Here is a 19,533-nt window from a genome sequence, read left to right as displayed (position 1 = left end):
ATAGTTAAATGCTTTGATAGAAAAATCCACTTAATCGCATTTAATTTAATTTTCGGATTTTATTTTGTTTTTTTTTTTTAATATTTTTAAAATAAAATAAAATTATTAAAAAAAAACTTAAAAATAAAAAGTAATGAAATAAATCAGAAATAAATTTTTAAATATTAAAAACATAAAAATTAAAAAAAATAAATATTTTAAAATTAAAAAAAAATAAATAATTTTTTATAAAAACAAAAAAAAATTATTACAAAATAGAAAAGAAATAAAAAACAATAAAAAATTTGAAATAATTAATTTTTTAAAAAAATTATAAGATCGAACAAAAAATGACACAAAATAATTAGATTTTTTTTTAAATATTTTAATTAATATTAAAAAATTTGATATAATTGAACAAATTCCGTCCCATGAAAGCCGTATTTTTTTCCGAAATTACTCAAAATGCGTGTAAAAAAAATAGGGACAGTGGGAGGTGTTAAGAGAACCCATTTTTGACGTTAACAGACACGCTGCCGACGACGAAGAAGAGTTATGCGTCTCATGAAAACATATTGTCTTCCGAAAATCGTCCCATGGGTGGAATTTTCGGTAGCTATTTGTTCCGGTCCCTTTATTCTATTAAAGTATTTTCTTTTTTTTATGCAAAAAAACGAACATTAAAGCTCTGAACGATTTTCCTTTGTGTTTGTGCAAAAGTGTGTTTTTGAGCGAAAGACGAGCAACGATGGCACAAAGTAATAGACGACAAAAGGTAGATAAGATCGCATTCTGTATCATTAATCTCTATTATATTCCTTCATAAGCATTTCATCATCATATATTTCTAGATTTATTTGCATAAATTACGACGGAGCGCATTGTTTGAGGTCCTCCAACGAACAGGAAATGTAGTTAATTTCAATTTTTTTTTGTTGTTGTTTGATAAAATAAAAGAAAAAGAACATCGTCCCCATCCTGCGCTCGTTGATTATTATTATTATAAATTATGTGTCAGGTTCAGCTACATGAAGCGTAGTTTACTTTAAATTAAACATTGGTTACCGTTATTATCTGCCTCGTTGTTGTCGTCGTGCTCCGGACTGGCGATCAAATGAAATTTTTCATCATAGGAAAATGATGATTCAATTAATTACTGTCGTGTTTGTGCTTTTATTCGTCTATTGTGCATTTTGTGTAAATTGTTTTACGCTTCGTTAAGGATAATTTTTGTATTGTATTTCATTTTTCTTCGTTGCTGCTCGCAAAAATGTATCATTCACTCGCTCCTGGATGGCATTATAAAGTTTTCTCGGGCTAAAGACACGAACACAATAACCGTGTTTATTGTTATGGCTTCAAAATTCCTCCATATAAATATTTATTTAATAATTTGCGCGCGCTACGATGACGACGACGACGATGACATGTCGGAAACAATGGAGGGAACTTGCTGTGAGTGAGAAGTGTGTTTGTGTGTCTTTTGTATTTTTTGTGTTGGCTCGTGTTAATGAAGAGTGTTTATTCTGCAGAAGAGCGAGAAAAGTGATGCTTTTTAATTAATTGAGCGTAAATCTGTTTGTTTCAGCCTGTAACGAGTAAATTTGCCGTTTTTTATTATTTATTTTATTTACTTATTATTACTTCCTGAAACGTTACTTAAATAAAAAAAAAAAAATTATTTTAGGTTCATCATTCTAAATTTATTTTTTATTTTAATTTTTTTCTTAGTTAATTAATTAATTTATTTATTTATTTAAATTTAATTTAATTTAATTAAATTTATTTTTTATTTAATTTAATTAATTTATTAATTTTTTAAAATTAATTTTATTTTTTGACGTTTAATTTTAAATTTTATTAATTTTAATAATTTTTTAAAATTAAATATAAATTTTAATTTAAAATTTTCAAAAAAATTTTTTTCTACGAATTAATTTTTTTTTTATTTAAATTTTTACCTTCAAATACTTTGAAATAAATAAAATTAAATTTTTAAATTATCAAATTTTTTAAACTACCATTAAAAATAACTCAAATATTTATTATTGATTAAAAAAAAATAATTAATTTTTGTCAATTTTGTATGAAAAAATAAAACTTTTATTTTCGAACAATTTTTTTGTCCCCCCCCATTTTATAAAAAAGTTCGAAAAAAATAATTTTTGAATTTTTTTTTAATTTTTTAATTTATTTATTTATTTTTTAAAATTTATAATTTTATTTTTATTAAAGTTTAATTTTAAAAGTAAAAATTTTAAAAATTTTAAAAATTTTTTAAAATTAAATTAAATTTTAATTTAAAATTTATCTAAAAAAATTTAAAAAAATACGTCATAAATTTTAGTTAAAAACAAATTTTTTATTATTTTGAGCGGCCTCAAGAGGGCCCTGAAAAAAGAATTTTTTCAATTTCAATAATTCGTTCAAATAATTCCAAAATTTTAATATGTATTTTTTTTAAATTTCATAAATCTCAGTATAAAATATTTATTTAGTCAACAAAATATTTAATTTTTATTTAATTTTTATTTTTCCCCCTGAATTTTCGACAAAAAAAAAAAAAAAAGTTTAATTATTTTATTTAATTTTTACAAATAAGGCCGCTCAACAATTTTGTCCCCATGCCCCCCATTTTAAAAGTCAAAAATCCAAAATAAAAAAAAGTTAAAAATTTCATCAAAATTGACCGTTTTTGATGTACTTTCATAAATTTTAAGTTAAAAACAAATTTTTTATTATTTTGAGCGGCCTAAATATTCAATTCTAAAAAAAAAATAATTAATTTTTCAGTCAATTTTTAGTATGAAAAAATTCTTATTAGAAAATTTTCTATTTCATCAGTTGCATCCCCGCGAGACAATTACAACAATTTTTTCCATAGTTGTTTGTTTTGCCTCTTTTAGCTTCCTAAAGACAATTTGGATTTGGTTTTAGCTTTGTTTCATGCAAAATCTTCAGTTCAGGGCCCTCTCTGAGGCTTATGGTTCAATAACCCTTTTAAACGTACCCCTGCTTCAATTCTGTATTTACTTCGCCATACTTGAATTTTCTGCCATCGCCCGTGCCAAGCAAGCACAATAATGCAATCGGAAATACACACATCAAAAATGTGTGTGCCGGACATGGCGGTACTCGTATCAGGAAATTAGACTAATATTCATATGTCAATTGGTTGGACGATGTGTACGCAGCATCATCACAGCATCACACGAGCAAGATGAAAATCATTTCTCATGCCATGAGCCAAATCATAGAAAATGTGAAAATCAATAATTATTGATAAAATATTTGCTCGAATGTGAGCACTTCTCGCATCTCAGACTAGAGAGTGACCGACCTCACGAATGATTGATGCACACATTAGTCACGAATAAAATTTTATATTTTCATATGTTGCTCTTGAACGTCATCCTCCTCGTCGTGCCTGTGCCACTTTTGCGGTAAAATCGATCGATTTGGAAAGAGAGAGAGATGGAACATTTCGACAAATCATCTTCTTCCGCCCGTCCACATGCGAATAGTTCTTGTTTAAATTAAGGAAAAACCACAACTCCGCTATTATCAATCAATTTATCCTCTTACACGGACGCACGGTTGTTGTATTCAATACACTAATTACTTCTTACCACACTTTTCTAATTAATGCTGATGCAAAATTCATGTAAATTTGCTGCCGACCGACAACGGGGTAATCTTTCGCTCGTTTAATGGAGCCGTATGGTCGAAATAATTCCCTAGTTTTTTTTTCTCCTTTGTCCCTCATCATCTCCCCCGCTCTCTTTCTCTCGCTTGACATTGTGTACATAATGTTTTTGTTGTTCGACGATAGCAAAAACACGTCATTAAATCATCATTATTGTGATCAAACAGAAGCTTAGTCGTCGTGGGGGCAAAAACATCAAATCAATCATGGTTTGATCTCGTTTAATGACACACGTAGACTTTACTTTATTTATAATGAAAAAAAAAATAATTTACTTTTTATGGTCTTGCAGTTACTTACTCACTCGGTGGAGCAAAAATTGCATGAATGGACCATATTTTCCTCATTTATTTACTTAACTTCCATCAAGTCTCCGACGAAGAGAACAAAAATAAGTCGGAAGTAAAAAAAAAATAACATAACATAAATAATGTTTGGAGACCATCCTTCGTCTGTAAATTTCGTCGGAAGTATAAATGTAGAAAATGAAACAAAAAAAAAAATCTCAAAGAATTCATTAATCATTTTATTTGTTCTCCCTTTTTTGTTTGTTGTTGTACCTTTTTTGCTTGCTCCTTTGCTTCAACTATGATAGAAAATATTTTTCAATGGACGACGAGAGAAAATAGAAGGCAAAAAAATCGGAAATACTTGAATCAATAAATATTAAGATTTTGCAGAATCTAATGACTAATAAATATTTGCATTTTGTTCTCTTTGCAGGAAGCATTTACCGTCGTGGAGCCCGAAGATGGAGGAAGCTGTATCGTATTAACGGTCATATATTCCAAGCGAAGCGCTTTAATAGGGTGAGTTTTTTAAAATATATTATTTTAATTTTCGAAAATTTTTAAAATAATTTTTTAAATGAGTTTTTAAACTTTCTTCATTTTTTCGTACATAAAAATTGAGAAAAAATTTTTTAAACTAATTTTAATTATTATTTTAATTTAATAATTTAATTTAATTTTTAATTTGATATGAAACAATTAAAAATTTTCAAATTTCTTTTTTTTTTTCAAAAATAAATTAATTCAAATAAAATTCGTTTTATGTTTAAAAACTTTTTTATTTTTATTAAAAATTTAATTTATTTTTTTAATTATTTTTTAAATTTAATCTTAAATTGATTAAAAAATTAAAAATTATTTTCTTACCTAATTTTAAAAAAATTTTATTTTTTTTTCTAGTTTTTTTTTTTAAAATTTAATTTTAAATTTTATTAGTTTTTTTAAAATATAAGAAAATAATTAGGAAATAAAAAGAAAAATAATTTTAATAGAAAAAAAAACAAAATATACCTAATTTGAGTAATTTTTCATCAAAAATTCCTCGTAAAAGTTTTAAAAAAATATTTAAAAAAAATTTAAACAAAATAAAAACGTCATAAAAATTTCCTTGCAAAATTAAAAGAATAAAATTAAACGTCATGCTACCAAAGAAAATAAAAAACTATTCTTCCTTTCTGGGTCATAAATTTCGTTCCATACAATAATTTGTGATAAAAATATTAAAAATCAAGCAAGCAGTATCGCTAATTACCAGTCACAAGTCTATGGGGGTAAAACAAAGTAAAAAAGAGAAGAAAAGGAAATTTCCTGCAAAAAATTCTTCTCCGCATTTAAAACTGTACACTTTAATAATAAAAACTCATTAAAATCCAATTAACTTCGGTTTTTCCAATAGTTTTCTCCTGTTCTTACAATGACTTACTATCTGGTGCTTACAGTTGGTATTATTTTACAGAAAAAAAGACTCATCAAGCAGTTCATGCGACTGTATTTTTAGGGTAAAATTCCAGTAAAAAACAAAACGACGACTGATAAAAAATTAAATGGAACGTTTTTTGTTGTGCCGAGAAAAAATGTTCATAAAATTCTCATCTTACTAACATTAATTCTAACTATATATCGGCCCATTTTACGATCATAAACCTCGTTATAAAATTTATTAGCGTTGCAAAATATTAAATTTCTATTTTTTCTCTTTTTTTTCTATATTTCTCTCAACAACATGGCACGATAACGATACAACAACAACAACAACAACATGTAGCGAGCCTTTTGTGCATACTGTCACGACCGAATATGGGGCTTGGGTAGACAAGGATTTAAGTGTATTCAATGTAAATTGCTGGTGCATAAAAAGTGTCACAAGCTAGTACAAAAACCGTGTAGTAATGAACATGTTGAACCAATTATGGCAAAAGAACGAGATGTAAGTTGACTACTCTTTTTTTTTCTACTCCGTCTCATAAATGTAGGTTTAATGAAAATAATAGCGTGGCATCGTAGTGTTGGGTTCCACTCGATCGGAGCCATTCTCTCCATCATCCACTACTTTGCTACCCTATTTATTATTAGATTAGATTTATATATTTTTTTTCTTCTGCATGCATGTTGTTTATGCAATTAATGTGACACAGTTATGTGGTTGCACAGAATTTATAACGCGGCACGACATAAAAGTCGAGTGCATAAAAAACACTCTTAAATGTCAATTTTATGTTTCGTTTCACTTGATAAACTCTCATTCTCTCTCTCTCTGTGTCGTCATGTAGGATGTGAACGGTGAGGCGCAATCAGAAGTTATTATGCCAGCCAACTCGTTGCCGACACTCGACTACGGGCAGGATATCACGGAAAATTGCGATCAGGTGGCTGTTGAAATACCGCCGAGTGGCACGGAGGAACAACTAGAGCCCGGCACACAACGACAGTATTCACTTAACGATTTCGAGCTAATTAGGTAAGTAAAGAAGAACGATGCGGGAATAACTTTATTTATTTTATTCGAGCCGTGGGAAAATAAAAAAGCATCATGAAATATATTGCCAAACATTAAAAAAAATGAAATTAAATAGTTTGAAAAAATAAATTTTTAAAAACAATTTTTTGAGAATTATAAAAATATTAAAAAAATATATTTTTTTTATAAATTAATTATTTTTTTCGAAAATAATTTAATTTAAATTTATTTTATTTATTATTTTTTAAGATAAATAATTTTATAATTCGATAATAGAAAAAAATTATTTTATTTTTTCAAAAATATTTTAAAATATTTTGTAAAGTATATTAAATGGTTTTTGATATATAAAAAATATATCTTTTGCCGAATTTCTTTTATAATTCTATTTTTTAATTTAATTATTTAAATTTATTATTCGAATTATTTTTTTCAAAAATTATCAAATAAAAAAATTAAAAAAAATTTATTGAATTTTATAAAAATAAATTATTTTCGAAAAAATTAAATTAAATAATTGCTCAAAAAAATATTTAAAAAAATAAATAAATTACCTTTGAATATTATTTCACCCCATTATTAAATAAAAATAATATTGTTCCTTGGCTTAATTTTACCATTTCCGCCACACTGTGCGCCATTGAAAATTATATCATCAACATCACCGGAAAAAAATAAGAAGAAAATTTAATGATGATGAATGTTGACAGTCAGTCAGCCTTTAATTAGTTGAAAAAATAAAAAAAATATTTTTCACAATCGATGAAAAAGTATGAGGGTCCGGGAAAATTGACGCGGTAAAATTTATATCAAATAATCGTCAATTAAGAATGTTGTAATTAATGGCCGTTAATTTGCATAATTAAATCGAATCAAAAGAAAATATTTTTTATTGCTATATTTACTTTTACCCGTATTACGTTACTTCATAAATATTGAAGTTTTTTATTTTTCCCCGTTTTTAAAAGGCAATTCATTATTATTTATTTTTTGTACTTTAAGAAATTCTTTTTCAACATTGTTTTGATTTGTTCCATTAAAAAAAAATAAGGATAAAGTTTCTGTCATTATAATTTTGAGGCAATTACTCCAGTGCACGGATAAAAGTCATGGCAATGGTAATCGGCTTGCCATCAAGCTCGAGTACAGGCAATTATTATATTTTTTCTTTGAAATTCTTAATTTAATAGAAAAATAAGCTAAACATTTTGACAGATTTGACAACAGTTACCAGGGTATTTTTATGAAAGAAATTCAATTCAGGGATGGATAAAAATATTTATTGCAAAAAAATATTTTTTTAAATTTTTCTTTAGTAAATTTCATTTTTTTAATTTTTAAATATTTTTATTTTTTTTTTTAAATTTTATTTTAAACTATTAAAAATTAAATAATTATTTAATTTTTATATGAAAAAAATATATGAAAAATATTTTTATTTTTTCTTACACATTTTTGAAAATATTACGCCTCTGATAAAAAAAATTCTATAGGAAGTTAAAGAAAATGCAAAGAATAGAAAAAATATATAAAAAAATACATAAAAAAAATTTAAAAGCAGCTTTAATTTGCTTGACTGATTCTTGTAACAATTTTTTTTTAATTGGAATGAGTTTCAAATTTTTTTACGTTAAAAATTTAACAAAAATAAAATTTAAAGAAGCGAAAATTTTATAATTGTTGTTGCGCGCAATTTTCATGTGGCACCTGAGTCACTTTTTCTGTATGTTGATTATTCGTCGAAAATCTGGCGACACAAATTTTTACACACGCGAGTGACTAGCACTAAAAATAAACAGCAGAAAATTTCCTTTAATGCCTTTTTTTATGACTCCTTTCGATAAGAGCTCGAGTAACAATGAACACCTTTCGCGATAATTTGATTTTATTTTCAATTATTTACTCTTCCATTAGAGAGTCGTTTTACAATGCAATAATCACTATTATTATTTTAATCATTATCTTGCAGGGTAATTGGACGCGGTAGTTATGCAAAAGTGCTAATGGTGGAGCTCAAGAAGACACGTCGCATCTATGCAATGAAGGTGATTAAAAAGGCATTAGTAACAGATGACGAGGACATCGATTGGGTTCAAACGGAAAAACATGTCTTTGAAACGGCATCTAATCACCCATTTTTAGTGGGATTACATTCGTGCTTCCAAACACCATCACGGTAAATATTACACATTTTTTTTTCTCGAAAATTAATTTTTCATTACATTACACGACGCGCGAATAACGATTATTATTATAATTTTAGCCTATTTTTTGTAATTGAATTTGTGCGTGGTGGTGACTTGATGTTTCATATGCAACGACAACGTCGTTTACCCGAGGAACATGCACGCTTTTATGCAGCTGAAATTAGTTTAGCACTCAACTTTTTACATGAAAAGGTAGGAATGTCGCATTACAGCGCAAAAAAAAATATAATTTTCCATTAATCGCGCTTTTTTTTTTTTTTTGGCAGGGTATCATTTATCGTGACTTAAAATTAGACAACGTGCTGTTAGATCATGAGGGTCATATTAAATTGACTGATTACGGTATGTGTAAGGAGGGAATACGGCCTGGCGATACGACATCCACATTTTGTGGTACGCCAAACTACATCGCTCCTGAAATTCTGCGTGGGGAAGATTACGGTAAATTATTTTTTAACACTTTTTTTGTGAAATAAAAGTTTTAATTTGATTGAAATTTTAGGATTTTCCGTTGATTGGTGGGCTTTGGGTGTTTTGTTGTACGAAATGTTGGCGGGACGGAGTCCCTTCGACATTGCTGGGGCTTCCGAAAATCCAGATCAGGTAACATTTTTAATTTTTAATAAACTTTGAAAATTATATTATTAAATTAAAAATCTGAAAATTAATTTAAAAAATTATTAAATTAAAAAAAAAACCTATTTAATTATTTTCATTAAAAATTAATAATAATTTAATTTAATGTTAATTAATTTAAAAAAAATTATTAAAAAAAAAAATAAAAATTTGAAATTTAAATTAATAAAAATTTAAAAAAACAATATACTTTAATTAAAATTAAAAATATTAAATAAAATTAAATTATTAATCAAATATAAAAAATATTAATGAAAAGTTTTAAAAAATATTAATTAAATTAACTTAAAAAAAATAAAAATCTTATGAAAAAAAATTAATAATTAAATTAAATTAATTTTCATTAAAAATAAAAAATTCTATTTGAAAAAATTAATTCAATTAAAATTTAAAAATTATTATATTAAAAAATTAACAATAAAAATTTAGATTTAATTAAAATAAAACAAAATTATAATTAAATTATTTTTTTTCAAAAATAATTTTCACAGAATACTGAAGACTACCTATTCCAAGTTATATTGGAGAAGACAATACGTATTCCACGTTCGCTTAGTGTAAAAGCCGCCTCAGTACTTAAAGGTTTCTTAAACAAAAATCCAGCTGATCGTCTTGGGTGTTCACGTGACTCTGCCTTTATGGATATCGTCAGTCATCCATTCTTCAAAAGTATTGACTGGGAAATGGTGAGTTTTTTCCATCCATTTTTGCATGACTCTCTTCTTTATTTTAATTTTTTTAATAAAATATTCTGGGTGATGGTAAAAAAAAATTAAAATTTTTCAAAATATTTTTTTCCACCAATAAAAAAAAATCACGATAAAAGCTTGCTCAAAAAGAAGTTATACCACCATATGTGCCGACATTTGATGGTAGTGATGATTTAACATGTAATTTTGATCCACAATTTACACGTGAACCAGCCGAATTAACGCCCGACGATACGTAAGTGTGTCTCCGCCTTGTTCATTTTGCTGTTGTTGCTTCGTTAGTTGAATTTAGTGGAATGTTGGCTGGAATTTACATTTAACTATTAACTTTTATTAAAAAAAAAATAATAATAATTTTATGAATGTTGTTCATTTTAAAATATTTTCATTTGAATTCCATTGCAACCGATTTTTTTTTTCGTTCGTTTGTTAATGAATGTTGTAATGTTAAACTTTTTTTTAGTTAAAATATTTCCTAGAAATATTTGTTTTATTAAAAAAATAAATTAAAATTAAAGCAGGTGAGAAACGTTTAATGTTTTGTTCATTTAATATTATTTTTTATGTTTCATACGCATTTTTTTGACCTGAGCAAGTGCATTTTAATGACTCTCTTGAAATATTCAGGACACTTCAAAATAATTATTTTGTGAACGGTACAAAAAACTATTACAAAGAATCACATTAAAATAATTTTTTCGTTTAAACAAAAAAAAAATTATTTTAAACTTTCTCGATTGTCAAAGAATTCATGAAACAACGGAAGAATAAGTTGAAATGCCATGCTTACTCGACGAAACTAAGATAAATAATATTTCTGCCATTGTTACATTTTTCTTTCGACTGGATAAAAATGACAAAAAATATATCAAAAAAACGAAGTAAAAATGCACGAAGAGATTCATTGTTTAAATCACAGAAAAAGAAAAGTCATTGTCGTCTATGGTTAAAATAATTAAAAGAAAAATTGTATGATTTTATGTGATGATGAAAGAGAAGCAAAAAGAAGAAGAAGAAGAATGGAAAGGAAATATGAAAGACGACTTTGACATCTATTCTCGCGCCACGTATAGCGCAGCGCCATTATAATTAACGTTTAAATTTAAATTGAAATAGAGAAAAATAAAATAATAGTTTTGTGAGGTTTTTTTTCGCGCAAATTGAAAGAGAAGAGAACAGAAGTAAAACAGGCGGATGCCCAAAGGCACCATCTTTTCATATATATTTTTTTTTGTTTTATTATTATTTTAATGTTGAATGCAGTTCGCTTTTTTGATAGTAATTACCGTTTTGAGACAAAAGAAAAAGTGAAAAACTTTACATTCGGACTTTTTGTGCGAAATTTTAAGAGCTTTATTAAAACTTAAAAGAGCTGCATTTCTATGGAGGTTGGTCAAAAAAGCTTAATTGGATTGATTAAAAGCAAAGAATTTCAAAATTCATTTTTGTTTGAGTCGTGAACAAAGAAAAATTATTTTGAGACAAATAAAAATAATTAATTTAACAAAAAATATACCTACAAATTAAAAATAAAAATTAGATTTAAAAATTAATTTAAATTCAAATTAAAAAAAAATTATTTCAATAAAAAATTGAGCAATTTTATTTGTTAATAATAAAATTTTCAATAAAAAAAAATTAAATAAATTTAAATCAAGTTTTTAAATTGAAAAATAAAAATTAAATTTAATTTATTTAAAAATTTAAACTTTTTAATATTCAAGAATAAGTTAAAAATTAATTATTTTTGTCTTTTCAAAAAAAAAAAAAAAAATATTTTATTCTTAAGAATTTCAAAAAATTATAAATTAATTTTATTTTTTTTAAAATTTTTTTTTTTAAATTTTATTTTAATTAATTTTTTAAATTTTATTTTAATAAATTCGGTTTATAATATTTGGAATTAAAAATGTTCAATTTTTATGTTTCATAAAAATATTTCAATCTCAGAAGAAATTTTATTCAATATAAAAAATTGAGCATTTTTAATAAAAAAAAATAATTTATACCAAACTTTTTACCTGTCCATAAATATTTTTAACTAAAAAAAACTTTTTCAGTCTGAAAAAAATTAAAAAAAAAATTTCTGAATGTTAAAAAATTTAGAAAAAAATTTTATTAAGAGTCTTACCTCAAAAAATGACATTTCTTGACATCTTAAAATCACAAGATCACGTCAAAAAAAATCCTTGAGCTCCCCGAAGTCGCATAAAACGAGCTTTACCTTTAAATAACGAAGACATTGAGTAATCGACACCATAAAAGACGCTATTAAACGATAAAAAAAGAGAGAAACATTGTCTCTTGTACACCATTTCTTCACGCTCCTCCGTATATATTAATATTTATCCACGTGCAAAAATCATTTTTCATATTTTTTCTTTCCTCTTATTCTATTCTATTATTATTGTTTTAATAACATTTCCGTATCATCTCTCGCTTTGTTCTGTGTTTTGATGTGCTTCTTGATCTTATTTATTATTCAAATCAACATTCCAGAAAGCAGTCACTCGTTTCGTCCTCGCCTGCTGTGCATTTGCTATGTGATATTTGCACGAGGAAAAAAAACGTCGAGTGTTTGCGCAAAAATATGTTAAGAGGTATCATAAAAATAATGATCATTGGCAGCTATAAACAAGACAGAGAAAAGGCGGCGAGCAGGTTGAGTCTCTGACGCATTTCAACTGAATAAAATATCACAAAAGAGGGCTTTTAATATTAATCTTTATTTTTTTGCAATTTTCTTGCGACTCAATTTTTATATTTTTTTTTAGAAGATTACCTTTGACCTTCTAAATAAGTAACAAAGAAGTTAAAATTGAATAAAAAATAAAATTGTTGTGCGAGGAAAAAAAATAAATGTGAAACAAAAATAAGATCAGGATAATTTTTTGAACAAACACGCATGTTTTTTTTACCTTGTTCGAGAAAAGAAAAAAAAAATAGAGTTTCTCCGAAGAAGAACATGTCTGTTGGTATTTCAAAGAACGAACTTTTTTGATGCCTTATTGTTTTGCCATCTTCTTAATTAAATCTTTTAATGCGCACGACGTACGATATTTTTATCAAGTTTTTTTTTTCGCGTATGAATAATCTTCCTTTTACTCTCGAGAGCGAGTAAGACTAAATTGCCTATAAATTATATTATCTTTTTTTCCTCCGTCGTGCATGCCAACTCGGTGTCCCGGTCGTTTTGCTGCACAACTACAATAATATAATCATTTTATTATGCAAAACAAGTTTAAATGCATACACAGCAACACATCATAAACAAACTAATTAACTAAGTTTTTCATTAAAATTAAACTAGAACTTTGCCCGTATGTACTGCAGCACGTGCAGCTGCCGAACGTGTGGCAGGAATAAAACAATGGAAATGCAGATTGAAATTGACTGTACTCGAGAGCAAAACTTCCGTAGGACTTTTTTTTCTTTTCTCTCTCTCTTGAATGTTTTATTTTATTATTATTTTATTATGTCTGTCTAATTGCTTATGTCATTAAGTAAATTAAAAGTTTTCTCCAGGGGCAACATGACAGGAAATGATCGTCCTGCAATTTTTTTTTTTTGCTGAATTTCTCGAGAAAAATTCATTTTCAACACAAATCAATGCAAATTAATCTTAAAAAGTTTCGTTTAAGAAATTTTGCCTTTGATTGGCATGAAAAACTGCCACTTCATGCCAATTTGTGGCTATCAGTGCGTTTTTTGATGGCACTTCAGAAAAAAAAATAAAATTCATCGTAACCAGTTTTTACCTGAGAAATATCGCAGAATCAGCAAAAAAATATTTTTTTTGATGAAAATGCATCATAAAAAGAAAAGAGAGATCGTTTATTGTCTTCTACGGTGCTACATGACACACACACACAGGTTCGTTGTAAAAGTTTGTCAGAAAAATATTTCGTTGAAGGATTTTTAAGTAATAAAAGAGCGGTTCAAACTTTTTCCGTAAAAGAAAAAAAAAACTTTCTTGAATATATAAATATTATATTTTTTCTCAGTGTGTTTTTTTTTTGTTTATTGCCTACTTAGTCCGTGATGGTATTTTTTATTGTAACGTAGAGACAGACCAGAACTGTTTTGCTGCAACGATTTCTTATGCATAATTTCATAAATACTTTGTTCACTTGAGAGTTTATCGTTGTAATTCCGGGATATTTCTTTAATATATATGAGTCGAGCAACTTTTTTTTTTAAAGCGAGAAAAAAATAAAGAGAAAAGAAAGAACAGGGAATAATATTTGTTTGTGAATAAATTTTCCGTTTTCTCTAACTATTTTTTTCTCTCTCGTTTTTTTTTTTATTTTTTATTATTAAGTTATTTGTTGCAGTTCCATGCGATGCAATTGGAGACTTCAATTGCTTGGCGATTTTTATTAGTCGGATATCGAGTGTTTCAAAAAAAATACCATTACTAGGCAATTAGCATTATTATTCAGTTAAACATTTCTTCAAAAATGACCGTTTTTTGCGTATTTTTATAAATTTTCAAAAAAAAAAAAAATTAAAAAAATTTTGAAAATATTTTTCAAAAAATCTCTGAGTTTATTTTTCAAAATTTTTTGACAGTTATTTTTTATGAAATTTTTTTTTTCATTAATTTTTTATGTGAAGTATCTTGACTTTTTTTAATAGCACATCTCAAAGTAAAAAATTAACAAAAATCAAAAATAATATTTATCGCTCAAAAATTTATTATATTTATTTTGTTTTTATTTCACAATAAAATTTAAAATTCATATAAAATTTTTCGAAAATTTTATTTCTTTGAAAAAATATATTTAAAAAAATGCTCAGAATAGGAAAATTAAGAAAAAAATTTCAATAAATCTTTCAATAAAGCAAAAAACTTTGGAAATCATCATGAAAATATTTTTTCAAAATATATAAAATGAATAAAATAAATTTAATTAAATAAAAAAATAATTTATTTTAATTATTTAATACATTTTATTAAATTTCAATTAAATTTGTAGAAAAAATAATATAAAAATTTTACCTTTGAAAAATCTAATATCTCAAAAAATTAAAGTCTAGTGAAAAAAAAGTTAAATTTTTAAATATTTTTTTATTTTTAATTTCGAAAAAGACATAAATATTTTTTTAAATTTAAGTTTCATGCTCTTTGACGAACTTTTTATTAATAAAATATTACATTATGTACCAATTTAAAAAAAAAAATTAAATTTTCACAACTTGCAAATTATTAAAAAAAAAATATTTCAAAAAATATATTTTTTTTTATCCCAATAAAAAGTTTTAAAAAATTTAATTTTTCAAAATTACCCGTTTGAAAATTCGAAATGCCGAGAACCCAGTTCTGAAGTCTCTAATTGCAACGGTAAATGCATTTGATTAATTTTCTGCAAAATGCCCGGATGAATTAATTTGCAGTCGCCGCCCACGAGTCTGGCTTTCGTTAATTCTCTTTGCCAGATGAATTTAAGACATTTTGTAACAACTTTACTCCATATTTCCACTTTTTGCTTTAAGCCGCAGACAAGAATTTCATTACCTCTATTGCCATACTTGATTTTATTCATGGCACTGCATGAAATAACACAACAATAGGAAAAACTCTTCAAATAATAAAAAAAAAAATATTAAAATAGAACGAAAGCGAGAGATAAGAAAACAAATGAATTCCACTTTGCATTCCATTGCTGCAGCACGTTACAGACAATTTTTCATATTTATTTCGTATTCGTCATTGTCGCTCGTCTTTGCCGCATATTCGCCATCATAGAGCGAGAGAGAGAGAAAACTATAACAACAACTCTTTTCGCTTATATTCGCTGAAGGACATGCCATTTTTGCATACTTTTCTCCTTATTTTGTTTATTTGATGAATTTCGTCATTTTTCTCATCACAATTTCAGTCTCTCGAGTGCTATTTTTTTTTTGTCGTCGTGTCCTCGTCTCTCTTCCTTCCCGACTTGGCTGTTGTCATTCCATTCACCAACTATTTTTTATTGTTTGCGTGTCAAGATAAAAATTTTGAGCTTGTACAAACTTGATTGTGGTTCTTCTTCTTTTCTGCTCGTCTCGCAGCAATTTTTATCTCTCTCTTTTCGTATAAAAAGAACGAAATAAATATTTATGGAAAAAAATGTTCAATAAGGAAACTTTTTTGTTGATTAAATTTGTTTGTGTTGTCGGAGAAATTCATAACCTTGCTGTATAGATTTGAAAAAGAAAAGTTATCTTATTTAACGCAATTTCAAGCTATTCATAAAAATTGTCTCCTTGGGCATCTTATTATTCAAGACCCGATCGCAAGTTGTTCGTCTCATCGCATGCTCGAACGGTCGCTTCGTTTGATTTAACATTTAACATGAAATCAAAGATAAATTTATATTTAATTAACATAAATTTAAGTTTTTTATTTTTTTTTTTTCGTTTCTACGACGAGAAAGAGAGTCAAACTTTTAATTTTTTATTATTTTATTCTAGTTTTCATTTAAATTTTTTATTATTATAGCTTGAGTCTAAGCAAGTCAGTCCTCCGTTTAAGCCAAGGTTAGATTCGGAACGGGATCTGGCTAATTTCCCGCCCGAATTTACGGATGAACCGGTACACTTGACGCCAGATGACGAGTAAGTATTTACGCCGAAATATTCCAGCCTGACGTTTATTTTTTTTAATTAATTCGAGTTTTCTCTTTTTTGATGTTTTTTGTAATTATTCCTTGTGCAAATATTTGTATTTTAATGTGATTTTCATGTTCTAATATTTTCCATATTTTTTTTCTTCTCTTTTTTTTATTTTTTTTCAAATGCGAAATTTTCCGTTACAACAGCAGGGTTATAGATAAGATAGACCAGTCAGAATTCGAAGGTTTTGAATATGTTAATCCATTGCTCATGTCATTGGAGGATTGCGTCTGACACCACGAGACGTGCCAATTACATCCATACAATAATATGCAAGTAAGTTTTTTTTATTCTTGAAAAAAATTTTTTTAAATATTTTTCCAATGCAATGAAACCACAAATGACATATTTCAATAAATTGATTTTTTACAAGTTATTTGAATTTTTTTTTTACAAGAAAAAATAAATATAAATTTTTAAAAAATATTTTAAAATTTTTTAAACAACAAAAAAATAATTTAATAATTTTGAATTTAAAAAAAAACTTAACTTTAAAAAATTTTAATAAAATTAAATAAATTTTTTTTTTTTCAAAAAAATTTTCAAAAAATATAAAAAAAATTTATTTTAAAAAATCTTTAATTTTTTGTTTAAACAAAATATAAAAATACATCTTAAAAATTATAAAAAATTTATTTTACAAAAAATCTTTAATTTTTTTTTAATTAAAAAAAAATTTTAATTATTTATTATATTATTTAAAAATTTAATTAAATAAAAACTAATTTTAATTTTAAAAAATTTTCCTAATTTTTTTTTGAAAATAAAAATAAAAAAAATTAAAATTAATTTTAAATCAAATGTTAAAAATTTAAAAAATAATTCAAAAATTAATAAATTTAACTTAAAATTTAAAAAATATTTTGTGATTTTTTTTCAATTAAAAATTAATTTAAAAATTATCTTTATGATTAAAAAAAAATAAATTTTTATAATTTTTGCCAAATGCTGACCTCGTATAAATTTTTAAAGCACTTATCATGAAAAAAAAATATTTGTCAGACATTTCTTTTTATTTTATTTTTTTTTCCTTTTAAAACTTTCGGCATTTCCAGATAAAAATAGAATTTTCTTAGTCTGCAAATAATATTCAAAAAGGGCGCTCAAGGCAAATCTTTCTCAACCAAGTTTTATTTTCAATTTTTGTCCAATTTTATGAATGACAATCCAATGCTTATCCAGCTCTTGAAGCGAAATCCAAATAATACCTTTTGTTTTATTCCATTTTTCTTCGTTTGGTCATTCGTCGTGTCGTTTGAAAAATAAATTTATCTGAGAAAGAAAAAAAATGTGTATCCCCGAAGCAATACACTTATTATTATTGTTAAAATTGGTCATTTGAATAACGAAAAGACGAATGACAAAAAGGGTGAATTTTTCAGAGATAAGATGATATTGTTTTATTATTGATATTAGAATATTTGATGTAAAAAAAGGGTTCTCCTTATTTATTGTATATTTCTGAAAAAAAAAATCGTTTGACTGCACAACAAAGCAGACTGCGCGACATAAAAAAGCCAATAATATCAAAAATTGGGCAACATTAAATTATTGTCAGGCACTTTTATTTTTTTTTCTCCTTTGTTCTCGTCATTCATTAGTGGAAGGACCTTTTAGGCACAGCACAACGCGCACACCAATAAAAAGGGAATTTGTCAATTTATTTTTATTATTTTGATGGCTTTGATTTTGCTGCTCTCATCATAAAAGTTACCTCGCTGTGTTGTTAAAACTTTTGCGGCATAAAATGACCAGAAAAACAAATTTTTTGAACTTTTCAACAAATTTGTGTTCATTTGATTGGAAAAATATTCACAAAACTTTTTTTTTTGCTTCTTTTATGCTTTTCTCTCAAAGATTAATTAAAGTTAATAATAAAATCAATTTTTTCTCTTTCTTCTTTTTTTTGCCGTTTCAGCAATATTATTGTGACGATTCTAGCGAATATGATTCCGTTGTGGATGATTTAAGTATTCTTCAATTACCTCCTCCACCATCCAAAAGTCTACTTCAGCACATGTTTTGCCTTCCATTGAATTAAGTATAAGCAAAAAAAAAACTAAAAAAAAAAAAAAAAAAATTAAAAAAATTAAATTAAGAAAAAAACAAAAGGAATGAACAAAAAAAAAACGATAGGGAAAAATTAATAACAAAATAAAAAAAAATTAAAATAAAAAATGCATGAAATTAGCTAACAAAAAAAATCAACCTGTTGAAAATTTTACGAAACAAAAATTACAAAAAAAAAACAACCAACGTATTATTGTTACAACTATATATCTTATTACAATTATTATTATCATTGAAAAATGTAGGTTATTAAAAATTAAATAAAAAAGGGGGCATCAAGTGAAAATTATTTAAGCAGCGCGAAAAAAAAGTGAAGTTTTGCATAATTAAGGACGAAGCAGTTTTATGTTTAATTTTTTTACAACAAAAAAAAACCAAAACCTTGGCAACAATTCGGTAAAGTGTCTTAAGTAAGTACCCTTCTGAATTCTCTAAAGTAACATTTTTTTTTCGTCGTGCTCTTCACGTTAATCTATTCAACTCAATTAATTTACTTTTGTCAAGAGTTTGAATTTTTAATGTAAAAGTTAACGGTTGTTTACAACCTTCATTTTGCTGCGATCCCCCCCGAAAAGTTGTTACATAATCACAAAAAGGAGACTTATTTTTATAATGTTTCATCTATATCTATAACGGAGCGCAAGAAAAAAAATCCGGTCGTTCCCTCTTTATCATCATTTGTGTCATCACTCAATGACAGCCACTCGGGTTATATATTAAAAAGTTGTTAATTATGCAAACACTTTTCATTTTCTCTTCAAGACATGCTGATGAATATTCAATATCTATCTAAATATATATTTTGTAATAATATTTTTCA

At 25.8% G+C, this 19,533-nt stretch overlaps 1 protein-coding gene across 3 annotated transcripts in view; it reads left to right on the top strand.

The window, feature by feature from the left end:
• Positions 1–18,885, top strand: part of LOC134827857 (atypical protein kinase C) — a 113,008-nt gene extending 94,123 nt beyond the window's left edge. Inside the window, exons 3-13 of one of the 3 annotated variants that reach the window (XM_063840712.1) lie at positions 4,409–4,494; positions 5,741–5,902; positions 6,246–6,433; positions 8,403–8,609; positions 8,697–8,832; positions 8,907–9,081; positions 9,143–9,243; positions 9,768–9,962; positions 16,471–16,586; positions 16,793–16,919; positions 18,562–18,885. In XM_063840712.1, the coding sequence (XP_063696782.1) occupies positions 4,409–4,494; positions 5,741–5,902; positions 6,246–6,433; positions 8,403–8,609; positions 8,697–8,832; positions 8,907–9,081; positions 9,143–9,243; positions 9,768–9,962; positions 16,471–16,586; positions 16,793–16,877 (1,451 nt within the window). In that variant the 3' untranslated portion in view covers positions 16,878–16,919; positions 18,562–18,885. Of the gene's footprint in view, positions 1–4,408; positions 4,495–5,740; positions 5,903–6,245; positions 6,434–8,402; positions 8,610–8,696; positions 8,833–8,906; positions 9,082–9,142; positions 9,244–9,767; positions 9,963–10,102; positions 10,222–16,470; positions 16,587–16,789; positions 16,920–18,561 lie in introns of all 3 variants that reach the window. The other 2 variants (XM_063840710.1, XM_063840711.1) reach the window with 2 other exon arrangements.
• The last annotated feature ends 648 nt before the right edge of the window (positions 18,886–19,533 follow it).

Source organism: Culicoides brevitarsis, chromosome 1 (assembly GCF_036172545.1).
Source record: "Culicoides brevitarsis isolate CSIRO-B50_1 chromosome 1, AGI_CSIRO_Cbre_v1, whole genome shotgun sequence".
Taxonomy (NCBI): domain Eukaryota; kingdom Metazoa; phylum Arthropoda; class Insecta; order Diptera; family Ceratopogonidae; genus Culicoides; species Culicoides brevitarsis.
Note: the sequence above shows the minus strand (reverse complement) of the source record. Positions and strands in the feature narration are given on the sequence as shown.